Raw genomic sequence first — 14,765 nt, forward strand, 5'->3', positions numbered from 1 at the left:
TTAATCTGGCCCTCGAGCTCCCACCAGGGAGCAGGGTCGTGGGCCAATGGGAGCTGCAGGGAGCTGCAGACAGGGCAGCGTGTAGAGCCACCTGGCCGTGCCTCCACATAGGAGCTGGAGGAGGGACATGCTGCTGCTTCTGGGAGCTGTTTGAGGTAATAGCTGCCCAGATCCTGCAGCCCTTATCCCCTCCCATGCCCCAACTCCCTGCCCCAGCCCTGATCCCCCTCCTGCCCTCCAAACCCCTCGGTCCCAGCCCTGAGCACTCCACCCCAACCCTCATCCCCAGCCCCACCCCAGAGCCTGCACCCCCCAGCCGGAGCCCTCACCCCCTCCTGCATCCCAACCCGCAGTTTCGTGAGCATTCACGGCCTGCCATACAATTTCCATACCCAGATGTGTCCCTCAGGCCAAAAAGTTTGCCCACCCCTGCTCTAGTAGCTTGTCCAGTGAAGGCTGCAGCATGTTGCTATTAGGAATTTCCTCCTTTGCCCTGTTGTCTAGGGAGTCTGTCAAACCTCTGGCACAGGCCTCACTTGTAACCATTAGTGAACCCCAACCCACTGCTCCTGGGCAGAATCACAGCCCCCTTCTCTGCCCAGCCTCCCAGTGCAGTAACGCCCCAGCTTTTTCACAACCCCCCAGGAACAGATGCATGGTCATTTACCCCTCCTCAGTGCAGTCACAGACCACTCTCTCCCCCGATGGATGCAGTATACTAACCAAGGCCATTGCACAAGGTCCATCTCCCCGAAACACCACCAGGGGTGGGGGTCCACAAGGGGTTATTCCCTCATGGGCAGTAGCTGTTCTTCAGTGGAGCTTGCACAGCTCTTTGGGCACAAAGGGGCCCTAGAGAAGGGAGAGCATTGAGCTGGTTCCCTCAGCTCTTCCTACTTCAGCTCTGCCTCTCGGCTAATCCCTATGGCATGTGGGTGATGCATTCACCCCAAGCCCACCCACCCACATGTATGATCACCAGGGTTTGCCACCCTCAGCCATGCCATCCATGGAATTTATCACAGCTCTCCCTGCCCCATCCGGGGCAACTCCTTCATTTCCCTAGATCCAGCATCTGGCCAAGTTACCACGTGTCCCGGATTCTCCAGGACTGTTCCATGTTCAGGTCGGCCACAGGATATCCCAATCCCAAATTTCAGCTACTCTTCATGAGGGGATTGCTGGGCTGCTATTCAGGAATCTTGGGGTGTTTCTCCCCACCAGCTACCAAGGGCACTGCAGGTCCCTCCCCAACAAGTGTGGTTCCAGAAGCGTCACTTGAAGAGAAGGGTGGACATTCTACCCCTTTCCAGCAAGGAGAGAAACTTCTCACCTCAAAAACCCAGGGCAAGTCACGGGCTCAGATTCTTCCCCCTTGCAAACCACAAGCTCAGAGACCTGAGAAGCAATCTGGCACCCCAGGCTATACTTTCAACTGTTACAACATGGGATCAGACACAAAACATAGGACCATAATTAAAGCCATGTACCAATCCACCAGACGCAGGACTGCTAGAGATAGACACCAGGTGCCTTGAAACCAGGAGAGAGATGGGAATGGAGCCCCTCAAACCTTCTCAAGCCAATCCACCTGTGGCCTCCGCAAGCTCTTCTCAATCCCAAATGCAAGCCTGCCACTGAAAGACTCAAAGATAAACTGCTTTCTAGACACCCTGCCCTGTCACCCTGGCCTACCCAGGAGGGCCTGACAAGGGATCCAAGACATGCCCCAGACCTAGGGTGACAAAGGACCTTCAAGTCCATTGAGATGAAAATGTTAGGAACTTCCAGAGCAAGGCCAAAAGCCACCACCACCAAATGAAGTTCCACTTTACCAGCTCAAACCCAGACCAGATGACGAACACCTCCCAGCGAGGCAGGACAAAGCACCGTGAGCCTTCCTGCCCCTAGGAGATCAATAGACCCCTACAATCAGCCCTAGAAAGACTTCGTAATTCACCCCATTCCACTCCTGGACCCCAACCTTGATAGCAACTGACTGGATAGGACTAATCCTCACCTCTACATATGAAATTCTGCAATTCCTCTGCACACAGGAATGCTTCCAGTGAGGGCAGAACTAGGGTTAGCTTGTCAGCGCACACAAAAGGGGTCCTCCGCTTCTGGTGCAATTGCAACCAAAGCAGCACATGCACCCAACACCCCCCCCCCCCACACACACACACACGCACGCACAGCACAAGAGGGTGCTGGCAAAACCCTGGGGACCACAAGCCTGCCTTTGCTGCCTTCCCTGGAGAGCCAACACAGCTACAGGAGGGAGAACTGTGCACTCTTCCTTGTGCATCATTAGCAGAGCTGAGTGCTAAACTCCAGTTAGTTAGACTTGTGCTTGTCCATCGAGACCAACAGGGATCCACAGCTTTACCCACAGATCCTTTTGATACAGGAGCTGAAAAGATCCCAGCGTGGTTCTCAGAGCCCGGGCTGAGTCTGCAGGGCCAGCAGATAGAAAACCATTCTTTCTACTTGTGAATTGACCTCATTTGGCCTGGAATCGCTAATAGAATCAATGCAGGACCCCACAATGGCATCTCACCAGACACTGTGCAGAGCAATGTCAACACTATCAACCTCCAGCACAATGGAGCTGGCAACCCCACTCACGGCCAGACCTGACACAGAACCCTAGACAAAATCAAGTCAGACCTAAGATTCCCAAGGAAACAAAACTCTACACTGTACTGCTGGGCCCGCAATCTAGTCTGTCCCAGGCACTAACCAGAGGTTAACACTAGCCAATACTTTAGCACACTAGAACATAGAAGACACAGGCAGACCTTCAGCAAATACAGACTCAGTGAACAGAGGAAGAGGCACAAAGACCAGTGCGAAATGGGAGAGGGAGGAGCCTGCATCCAGAGTGAGGAAAGAGATGAAGACAGAGAAATGCTTCTTACTCTGACACAGAGCGTGTGGAGAGAGGGGACTCTGGGAGGAAGCAAATTTAGCTAGAACACAGAACACACACAAGCATGACGACAGTGGAAGTGAAAGGCAAGGTCACCAATTAACTGGCCAGGAATGAGATAACAACCAAAGGGATTTGTTACACGCTTGGACAATAACTGGAAATGAAGGAAAGAATCCAAAAGTAATCTGCGCCCCTCCCCAACGTGCCAAACTAGTCAACTGACCCCCCAAATACTCTCACCCCTACCCCCCGATGCCAAGCCAGCATCCTGATCCACTCCCACACCCCACCCTTACCCCCAACAACCCCTCCACATACAACCCCTGCCCCAGATGCCAGGCCAGCACCCTGATCCACCCCACCCTGACCCCTAGCACCCCCACCCTCCATATGCAGGCACCAGTCCAGCACCATGATCCACCCCCACCCTGACCCCTAGACACAGACACCTGCTCCCGGTGCCAAACGAACACCCTGATCCACGCCCTCCCCTGCCATGCAGGTGCCAAACCAGCACCCTGATCTCCTCCCACACTCCACCCTGACCCCCAACAACCTCTCCCCACACATCTGTCCCAGGCACCAGTCCAGCACCCTAACCCCCTGCCCGGAGCCGGATCCAAGGCCCGCAAACTCACCCTCCGGCTCCAGCGGCTCCTCGCTCCCGCTGGCCCAGGAAAGTCCCGTCTCTGACCCCGCCTCCCGGGGATTCCGGAGCCCGGCCTCCTGCGCCACGGGACCAGCCGGGGCGGAGCCTCCCCTTCCCCGGTCCCACTCGCGTTCCGGGGTGCGCGGGCCCCACCGGCCCAGGGACCCGGCGTGGCTCCCTTGGGAGGCCGGTCGGAGCGGAGCTGCAGCCGAGCAGGGAGCCCTAGGGCAGGCGTTCCCCTCCCCTTACTGCAGGGCTGCCAGGAGCTGCTTTCACGGGGCGGTGCCACTCTGGGCTTGGACTCCTGCAGCCTGAGCAAATTGCCCCGGCCTGAACTTTGCCCCTTTCCGGCAGGGAAGGGAAATTCTCCTCTCCCTGCACGGCTCAGGTGGGCCACCGACCCCCAGCGGGCTGGGGTGGATGCACCAGCCAGGTGTCCTCAGGGGAGGGGGGAGCAAACCTGGCGATGCCCCACCACCCCGGCAGGACCTGAGTTCCACCCTTCCCCCTGTCACATAGGGAGCAGAACTGCAGCGTCCTCCCCAGGTCGCAGAGTGCCCCAGAGACCACCGCCTGGGAAGGAAGCTGAGGCCTCAGGAGAAGGGTCCTGCAGTGCACAGGCCGCACCCTAATAGACTGTCACCCAAATATTGATCAAACAACATCCCTGGGGCAACACCCTAGAAAGGAATGAGGAGCACTTGTGGCACCTGAGAGACGAACACATTTATTAGGGCATAAGCTTTCCTGGGCTAAAACCCACTTCATCAGATGCCTGCAGTGGAAAATACAGTAGGAAGATGAATAGATATACAGAGAACATGAACAAATGAGTGATGCCATACCAACTCTAACAGGACTCATCAAGTAAGGTGGGCTACTGTCAGCAGGAGAAAAAAAACTTCTCTCTCTCATTAGAGTTGGTATGGCAACACCCATTTGTTCATGTTCTCTGTATCTCTCTCTCTCTCTCTTCCTACTGAATTTTCCACTGCATGCATCGGATGAAGTGGGTTTTAGCACAAAAGCATATGCCCTAATAAATTTGTTAGTCTCTAAGGTGCCACACAAGTGCTCCTCGTTCTTTTTGCTGATACAGACTAACACGGCTGCTACTCTAGAACCTGTCACCATGGAAAGGGAGTACCAGGAAAATGACATATTTGGGGTGGGATTTTCAGCCATGTCGGAGTGACTTACAGTCTTTCCCTGGAACTGGTCTGTGGTGCTTTGGAAAATCCCACTCTTAAATGCTACTGAACAGCTGGAAAAAAGGAACTGAGCCAGCCCCATATTACCAGCAAGGGCTCAGCGAGCCACTGGTGGGCCATTGGCCACAGTTCAGGAACTATTGCATAGAGATTTGGGTACTTGCTATATTCAGGCCACCAGTGCTGTTCCTCCTGGGAAGAAAGTGAACTGTTCACACCTGGCTGGTTTTCCATTTTATTATTGCAAATTGATTTTTCCACATATATTTTCCATATATTACATATAAAATATTCCTCACACTCCTCTCTGAACCACATGCCTGGTGAATTTACAGGGCAATTCCCTTTGAAAGGTGGGCAAATCAGGAATCAGAGCCTCATTAATACACACAGCAGCAAACTCCCGTCAAGGGGGAAAAATACACATCCGCTACATTCACTCTCATACACATCTAAGGTTCACCCCCACCAGCCCCTCCTCCCATGGTCTCGTAAGGATCAGCCTCAGGAGACCAGGTGACTTAAACTTGGTAGGACTGGCTGACTTTGTTCATGTCCTGAGTTAGGTTAGGATCCACTCATCCTCCCTTGGAAGAGATGGCCTTGGTCTACACGTAATGAAGGCAAGAAAGCATCCCCAGAGGGAGCATGCAGTTTCCAATCACATCCCCAGTGTTCCTAAACATTTTACAATGTGACCAAGGCACTTTATAAGGCATAGGCAGTAGAGGAAGGCTGGTCTTGTGCTAAGAGTCACAGCTGGATCTGCTGTAGGCTTACGTTGGGGAAGTCACTTCATCTTTCTCTGCCTCCATTTCCCTTCTCTGTAACAAGGGAATAATGACGATAACCCACCTTCCGAGGGGCTGGGAGGCTGAATTCACTAATGACAGCAAAGTGCCATGAACGCCTCAATAGTGAGAGGATAGGCGCAGGAGAACCGTGCTGGATCTAATTACGCAGCACTACAGAAGGGTAAAGTCGTCCTCTCCTCTGAGCACTAACCCCCAGGGGCGTGAAGTTTTACATGTCAGATCTAGCCTGAAGCATTGTAAGCTCTTCAGCACAGGGCATTTGTGTCTGCACAGCACCTAGCACACTGGGGCCTTAGGCACTACTTAATGCAAAGAACTCTTTAAACATATGCAGACTTGAGGGAAGAAGGGGAAGATTGTGGAAAGAATTCAGGTATGGCCACACTGCAGCTTAAAACCTCTCTCTAATTTACTGTTTATAATCTGACAGCATCTAGGAGCTCAACTCAGCCCAGGACCCCACAGTGCTAGGCGCTGTACAAACACAGGATGAAAAGCTGCTCCCTGTCTCAAAGAGCTTTCAGTGGAAGCCAGCTCTGGGCTGACAACAAGCAGGAAGCGGGTCAGAACGCGGGGGGCACTCCTGAGAAGAGCCCATGGAAATAGGGACTTCCCTGAAATCAAAGCGCTGCCTCAGCCTGAACTCTGGAGTGGCTGGCACCTGGATTGCTTTCTCCATGGCGCTCCTGGGTAGCCATCAGGCACGAGCTCAGCCAGGTAAGCACCGGCCACATGGGCCCACAGGACAGCGGTCTTCTAGGAAAGGCCTCGACTGCTACAGATTTCACCTTTGCCATAATCACTTAGACTTTGTTCACAGCCAGATATGCCAGCATGACTTAACCCTGCTGGGAGAAGAGAGGCATCTTGCCTTTTGGCTCCAACCATCTGGTCACCCTTGATCAGCCCAGCGAGATCAGGTACTGGTCTACAATAAGCACCCCCATTGCTCCTGAGCTAGCCGAGCAGAGGGGGGCGTTTTAGTCTCTTCAACAGGCCTAGCTACCCCAGAGGACTCTGGCATCTCAGCAAAGAATTGTCTGACTTTGTCATCTCATGCCATCCACAGTCCCCAGAGGGCAGCCCCTCTGCCTTCCCCATGCCCCCCTCCCTGCTGCCACCTCTCCCACCTTCCTCCCTACAGAACGAGTCCTCTTCACCTCCACCTCCAGCCCCTCAATGGCATAACCATCTCTGCCCCTCCCTCCCTTCCCTGATGGACAAGCTGCCTTTGACCAGGGCAGACCTCCCCTCCCCAAACCCAGCCCGGAGGCAATGCTAAACGCCCCTCTGCAAGGACAGCTCATGCTCGGATTGTCTCTATGTCTCACCATCAAGGAAGGGTAACCCTAGGACTTCTAGAGCACCACGTAACCTTAACCCTGATTCCACCTCAGAGTCCCATTTACTCCCTGCCCCTCCCCACTATCCCTTTTTAGCACCTCTCTGCTCCACCAGGGAGAGCTCTTTGGTGGGAGGTAAAAAGCCCCTGAATGGCACTGGTGATGCTGGGGCTGTGGGTCCAGACTTTCTTAGTGTATTGTCCGCATGAGTCAGAAGGGGAGGTGAAGTCAGGATCAGCCCCCAATCCTTCTCCCTCCCCCAAAATTGGAGGCACTTTGGTTCCTGGATATGTTCAAGGCAAGAGAATCACTGGCAATGTCTGGATTTTCGGTCTCGCCGATCTGCCCATCCCAGCTCTCCAGGGACGAGGCCAGGTCCCCTCAGACCATGGCCAGGCCCTCGGAGTGGCAGTGGCCGTGCGGCATGCTGGCTGTACTGCTGTCGGATTTGTAGCTCTTGGGAGCCCGGCTGGCTTTCAGGAGTACCAGGAACGTGTCTGTGGAGATGGCCCCGAATTCAAAAGTGAAGGTGCCGTAGAAGACGAGGATGTTGATGATGAAAATCCACTCGCACAGGGCGGCCACGTGCTGCAGAACAAAACTCTCCTGGACGAAGAACACACCACCTGGGGGCACCAGAGTCAAGGAAACCAGCAACCCACGGCAAGAGGCACCAGCATCTCTCCCCAGCGGGCAGCCCGGGAAAAGGGCGGGGGGGGGGGGGGGGAGCGGCAGCTCCCCCAGACCATGTGAGGCCGGGCTGAGTCAGTGTGAAATGTACTGAGATCCTCTAGGGGGAATGGAGCATTGCTCCTGGATACAGGGAATTACCTGACCCCCAAGTGCTAGGCCTGCCTCCAGGAGAGGTCTGGCAGCCCAGGGCAGGGGGTATAGCACTGAACACCCCCCCCCCCCCGTAGTGCCAATCCCACTGCCCCACAAAGGGCTGCCAGCCCAGGGCAGGGGGTACAGCCCTGAACCCCCCATCCCAGTGCCAGTCCTACTGCCCAGGAGGGGTCTGGCAGCCCAGGACAAAGGGTATAGCCCTGAACCCCCCATCCCAGTGCCAGTCTCATTGCCCCAGGAGGGGTCTGCCAACAACAGGACTGATCCTAGCTTACAGCTGGGGCCAATCCTGCTCCCACTGAAATCAGCAGCAGAACTCCCATTTTACGTCAGTGGGAGCAGGAGCAGGCCCTAGACTGGGTGCCACTGCTTGTGAGCATGAGGAGTAATACAGCCACAGGGATCCTTGGCTCCTCGTGTGCAGGGCAGGGGCGGTCACTGTGGCTCAGGCAGCCTGTCTCTCTCTCTGCCCCTTGATCTGTTAGCTATTGCTGGGGCAGCTTACAGAGGTGCTGAGCTGGAACGAGACGTGGCCTTTTGGAGCAAGTTTGCAGGGAGCCATCCCAGCAGGACCCTTGGCTCCTCATGTGCAGGGCAGGGGGGGTCACCGTGGCTCAGGCAGCCTGTCTCTCTCTCTGCCCCTTGATCTGTTAGCTATTGCTGGGACAGCTTACAGAGGTGCTGAGCTGGAACGAGACGCGGCCTTTTGGAGCGAGTTTGCAGGGAGCCATCCCAGCGGGTTGAACATAAACCCACGAACTGCAGGGCCAGGCCCCATGCAAACAGCCTCCAGGGCGGAACAGGCCTCTCATGGATACCGGGGGGTTAATGATCATCCCAGCGTGATCCTTCCAGCACAAAGTCTGTTGTCACAAAGGGTGCTTGTTATGCAAGGCGCAAGGGTGGATCCTGTGCCAAGAGTCCAGAATCTCTTCCACTTCAGGGAATACCCATCAGGGCAGGGCCAGCCGACCAAGTTCCCAAACTGCCTGTAACACCATTTACCCCACCCCCAGCTGTCAAATCCCTCCTTCTCCAGCACGGAGACTCCATCTCCAGCCCAGCCATTTTCAAAAGAGCCCATGGGACTCCAACTCACATCCCACTGAGTTTCAGGGGCAGCTGGGTGCCCAATGCCCTTAGGACTTATTGAAAGCGCCAGCCTCTGTTTCTTGCCCACACTCCTGTATAAGAGCCCCTCATTACAGCCCACAGTCTCCTCCCCTGGGACCCTTTTCCCCTGCCTTGGCCTGCAGCTCTCTGGGGAACCCAGGTCCTTCATTTTGGGACTGTGCCCCTCTGCTCTGCATACTCCACTCCAAACTGCTTTCCAGCTCTGACTGCCCCAGCCTCCTCTTTGACTACTTATTCCATGGGTCTCCTTTATCCATTCATCTGTCCATGGAAATCGGACGCCTGGTTTGGGCAGATCTGCACCGTCTTGGAAAATAAAATGGAAGGGCCTTCCCAGAAACTGTTCTCTCCTTATCGCTGCTGGAAATTCTCCCTCAGTTCCTTCTATGACATGTGAGCCTCTTATCTAGCTGATTATTTCCTTTGTGTTCCTCCCAGCCCCAGTGCAAGCATCCCTCAGAATATCTCCCATGGACTGCAACTTTTCTCCTAAGGGACCAACCTCTAGGCTGAGAGGGGAGTTGGACCTGGACAGCTCGGTCCAGCTGTGGGCTGCGAGCCTCAGTCATGTCGGTTTTATGCCTTTTGGCCGCTGAGGCCACACAGCTATTGGCACAGAACTCGCCATCAGCCAGCAGAAGATCACGACTCCAGGTCACTCGCACCAGGGCCTGTGCCCTGGGAGCCCTCTGCAACTGCTCTTGCCATGTCTCTGCTTCTCCACTTGCTGCTCTCCTCTCTGCCAGCCACCACACCACTGGCTCCAACCCTGTTCTCATACACTCCTGCCTGTCCCTCTGATCCCTGGCACCTCCCTGCTCAGCCACTCTGGTTTCCGTTGCCCTTTCACCGCTGTGGAGTTTACTGACGCGGGGCTGGGATCCCAACCTCCCGCTGGGCATTGGGAATGCGTCCCACTTATCCAGCCAACACTCCACTTCACGGCCCCCAGCGTTCAGTATTCTGCATCCCTGCCCTTTGTACAGAACCCCCTGTGCATTTCCAGCCCCACACGATGATCACTGGATCCTAGATACCCACGGCTATTGTATTGTAGCTTTTAATATTGTAGCTATTGTAGATGGGATGGGTGGGAAGGAGGCAGGCGATCGCCTGCCTCCTTCCCACCCATCCCATCTACAATAGCTTCTGCAGCCAAGGGCTGTCCCCAGCGTGCTGTGTCAGGAAATGCGTTACAGCCAATGAAGTGAGCTGTAGCTCACAAAAGCTTATGCTCAAATAAATTTGTTAGTCTCTAAGGTGCCACAAGTACTCCTTTTCTTTTTGTGACTACTGACTAACATGGCTGCTACTCTGAAACATTACAACCACTGCCACCATGCACCCGGCCCGTGCTTCCACACGACTCTTCTCCTACTCGGCACGGCTGCATCATCAGAGTCCCCTCTGACCTCTTGTATCTGCACTGGCGTCTCCTGGGCTCCCTTGCCATCCTGCCCAAGGGCTCTCGAGCTGCACCTTGGTTCCTATTTTGTCTGTGACCTCACTCCAAATAACCCTCTGCTGTGTCAGCCCAGACACTAGGGGCCTTTCTTTCGGCTAACACAATATTCCCTTCTTCTCCCCCAGTCACCCCTCCTGCTGCTCTCTTTATAAACCCCAACGCCTGCTAATTTAGCTGCCCACGAAGGGCCTTAGTTTAACCAGCTCCACCTCGCCTTTCCCCTCACCGCATGGCTCCGATTCAGCGACTGTGCTGGGTTTGCTTCTGTGTTTGCACAGAATGCATTTATAGCTCTGTTCAGCTCCCTCTTTTAAATCTGGATAGTCAGAAAATAACATTGCAGCCAGCTGGCTTATCCAGGGTTGAGGACTCGAAACACTGCAGCCGCCTGTTATTTGTGTTACAGCAGCACCTAGGATCCGCAGGATCCAGGACCCCCCCTGTGCTAGGCGCTGTACAAACACAGAATCCAAAGACACTCCCTGCCCCCGAGAGCTTACTGTCTGACGGAAAAAAGGTTGACAGCGGCAAGATTTGAACCTACACTTACAAGGAACCTGGAGCCTAAATCCAGCCCCTTAGATGCTTGCCCCTGCTACCAGCTAGATTGGAACTCAAGAGGGCTAAGAAAGCTGTTTGCTTGAAAGCTACAAACCGCCAGCAGCAGGGCCAGGGGGACCCCATGGCAAGGGATGCACTTTCCAGGAGCGCTGAAACAAGCCACCAAATGCTGCTGCCCAAGGGGCGAGCACTATTCCACACCCAGGCTCAAGTCTGCCTTCAGCCAGTAAAACCTAGTGCATGGACCACCGACTTCTGTCTTCCCTCCACACCCCCTCCAAGCAGCGAGCACCAGCCCCCCTCTCCTTCACTCCACCTCACCTTAGTCAGGAGAGCCTTCTCCTCTGCAACTGTCTGGAGCACCCTCCCCGGATCACTGCCCCGCCTCGACTCTCCATCCCATTTCTAATCTCAGCAGCCAAGGGCCCCTCTCCCTTGCCCAGGCCCCCTGCTGCTATTATTTCTCTCTGCAATTGGACTAAAGGCTGTACAGCATTTGGAGGATGGTGTCTGCATAACAGACATGGTGCTAAGTCCAGCGGGGCTGCTCCGAGCCGTGCAGAAGCGAGTGACAACTTTCCCTCAGTACGGTCTGAGCCATCGGATTTGTTGCCCAGCCCGCAGCGCTGCCAACACTGGCAATTCGTTTTCGCACACCCCAGCTGCACATTTCTTACCCACACGCTATTGCAGGGAAAGGATACTGAAGACAAGGGTGATGAAGGCCAGAGCGGAGAGGATGCTGCGCAAGTGGGCGGTCCAGTAGTGGCCCCTGGTTTTCGCCATGCGGTAAGTCAGAAGTGACTGCAGGAACACAAAGAGCATGCTGGTCGGAAACGCCACACCTGCGCCAATGTAATGCAGCACCTTGGCATAGTCCACCTGGGAGACAGAAACAACCAGATCAGGGCACACAGAGTCCCACTCCGCTCCGTCGCCCAGACGCTACAGTTCACAGCACTCTGGCCTTCCTCTTTCTAACCCTGGAGTTTGGGTTCTAGCCCCAGTCAGATGTCCGTCTCTCACACGCACCCTTCTCTGCCTTGGGGCGCCCTGCATCAGATGTCACTCACACGCATACTTTCTAACCGGAAAGTCAGGATCCCAGAGCCACCATATGAGCAGCTGCATAATTAGAACCTAGCGGGTGTCCAGCACCTGGTTTCAGACACATTCTCCTCCCGACTCTAACATGAGGTTTGAGGTCTAAACCACCACAAGGAGTGGGAGCGGGAAGCAGAGCTCTCCCTCTACCTGGGAGCAGGTCTCAAACGTAGGCAGAGCTGTCTGGGTCCCCACGTTCAGGTCTGAGGATTCCCCGGAGAGCGCTCGCAGCTGAGTCCAGACTGACAATGGATTCAGCAGGGGGACATGGAACAGGTCTGGCTAAGTACTGTCCTCTGTCCGGGAAGGGAATCCATGTTTACACGGGTTCAGTGGGTTAGTCTCTGGCGTGGCAGAGCAGCATTCCCGCAGGCAGGGGGCTCCATGCCTCTGCATGTTCCCACCTGTTACCAGGCTGGCCCAGGAGGCTCAGACACACAGTACAATGTGGCTGGCTGGTTTGATGCAAGGAGTAAGTTAGAGCAAGGCTGGGGCCGGGGTCGGGGCAGTGCAGCCAGCTGAGCTGTGTCCTCGGAATACAACATCCACTGCAGCATCCTGGGCAGCGAAGCCAGAACCTATCATACAAGGGAAAGGAGAGAAGCCAGGTGCTCTGGGCAGGCGACTGGTTACAAACGGCCCAGCAGCCCATCGCAGACCTGAGGGTGCCCAGAAACCTAGTTCCAGCCCAGCATCCCTGGATCTTTTTGCAGGTTTTGGGGGTGGCCAAGGCGTACCTATTGCTGCCTGTAGGTAAACATCCCCCGCCCCCAGGATGGCCTGATTATGGGCAGAGAAAAGCAGACTGCACTAGAAAGCAGCGTCTGCCCAGACACGTTTCCTGGCATTGCTTCAAGAGGAGAAAACATCCACCCTTGGCAGGCGCTGGGAAAACAGACACATCTGTGAGTCATCTGTTTTGCCCAGAGGCTCGGCGCCCTCTCCACGCACAAACCCAGGAGCACTAGTGACATCCAGCAGGGAACTGAAGCTCGGGGTAGGATCCCAGCTCCTACCATGGGAGCCAAGCTTGGTTCTATACAGCCCTTGGGATCTGGGCACCTCACAGTCATTCATCCAACCTGACAGCTCCCCAGGAGACAGGGCAGTGCCATTACCACCACATTACAGATGGAGATACTGAGGTACACTGAAGCTAAGTGACTTGCCCCAAGTCGTGCACAGAGTCTGTGGTAGAGCAGGGAACTGAACCTTGGTCCTCTGACTCCAAATCCAGTGGCTCATTCCCCAGGGCTAGGCCACCTTTACTCCGCTGACAGTGCATTAACCTCCTCCCCCAGTCCTCCTCAGACTGGGAACCCTGGCATTGGGTCATTTGGTTTTGGGGTGGGGGGTAATTCCTTGCCCCCAGCTAAAGCTCTCCATAGTTCAGCCCAGGGGATAGGGCTCCCCACAGAGCGGGCCGAAGCTGGCCAGCCCATGGCTGGGTTCAGGTGAGACGAGGAAGGTGTTGCTCACTCCAAGAGTTGGACACGTTGCCTCTGCAGCCTTCCCTCCCCGCCGCCAGGCCCTGGTCTCTGATCCAGGACATTGGCTGGCACTAGATCCCCAGGCTGATTTTGATGAGTCTGCCCCTGTTGCCTGGAACTCCCGAACACCTGCCAGGTCACAAGGATGAGCTCGCTTGATGCCACGGTGCGAGTATGCCCACAAAGCTGAGCACGGAGGGCTCAGGGCAGCTTGGCCTCTGGCTGCACACAGGCAATGCTGATTCCAGGTAAAGCGCTTTACCCCCCAACCCAGAGCTGGTGGGAGCAGATCCCATCACACCCAAGCCATGCACCTACAATCCAAGTCACAGTTCAGAGCCATTTCCTAGACAGGTGCTGAGCGCTCTCGACTCCCGTTGGCTCAGCTCCTCACAGGATCAGGCCCTCCGGGAGCAGACTGCTTTGCCAGGCGTTTCTCCCTGTGCTGCCAACTGCTCTGCAGTCTTGGTTTCCTTGCAGCCACGCTCTGGGCTGCCTTATGGCACCAACTCTCGTGAGTCCCAGCTCACCAGACTCCCACACGTGCGGCACCCTCCTGCCACTCGCCTTCTTGCACATGCAGAGCGGAGCAAATTCCAAGACCCCACCCCTGGCTTCCCAGGCATTTCAGGGTCCTGCCCTTTAAAGCCCTTCCTAGCCAACCTCACAGAACTCCTGCCCTACTCATCTGGCACCAGCCGGCCTCCTCTGCCCAGTGCAAGAGCCTTCCCCTCTGCAGCTCTTGATGTCTGGAAGAGCCATCAGTTGAAGAGAGGCCTTCTCTTTCCTGCCTGTGCCTCTCTCCCTCCGCTAGCTTTCAACTCCAGAGAGCACTACAGGGAAGCAGTTTCTCTGCGCGGTGTCTGCCCTCCAATGCCGGATTGCACAAGCCCATCAAGCTGGGGGAAGCTGATGAGCACAGTGGGGTAGTCCCCGCTGACCTGACAGCTGGAATGGACCTGGTGACGGCGTCCACTCATCCAGGTCATCTTATCTGCCCCGTGTCTGATGGAAAAGCCCCAGAGTCCAGGGCACAGGGGCATCAAATATTGTATAAGTGACACAATCCAAACGGAAGGAACCTTGGACTGTGGCTGTGCGAACATCCCTAGTGCAAAGCAATCTAGGGGCTGCTCTGGCCTCGCGCCCCCCCAGGATATCTCTGCTGAGACGTGGAGCAGTGGGGCTCAGGCCCCACCACTGTTCTGGAAA

General features: G+C 55.4%; 1 protein-coding gene across 2 annotated transcripts in view; it reads right to left on the reverse strand.

Moving 5' to 3' along the window:
* Positions 1-14,765, reverse strand: part of NFKB2 (nuclear factor kappa B subunit 2) — a 60,061-nt gene that overhangs the window by 22,360 nt on the left and 22,936 nt on the right. Inside the window, exons 6-7 of one of the 2 annotated variants that reach the window (XM_074958534.1) lie at positions 11,651-11,841; positions 6,069-6,077 (exon numbers count right to left, since the gene is read on the reverse strand). In XM_074958534.1, coding sequence (XP_074814635.1) covers positions 6,069-6,077; positions 11,651-11,841 — 200 coding nt within the window. Of the gene's footprint in view, positions 1-3,573; positions 3,702-6,068; positions 6,078-11,650; positions 11,842-14,765 lie in introns of those variants that run through there. The other variant, XM_074958533.1, reaches the window with a different exon arrangement.

The sequence above is a fragment of the Natator depressus genome, chromosome 7, assembly GCF_965152275.1.
Source record: "Natator depressus isolate rNatDep1 chromosome 7, rNatDep2.hap1, whole genome shotgun sequence".
In the NCBI taxonomy this organism is placed as follows: Eukaryota; Metazoa; Chordata; order Testudines; family Cheloniidae; genus Natator; species Natator depressus.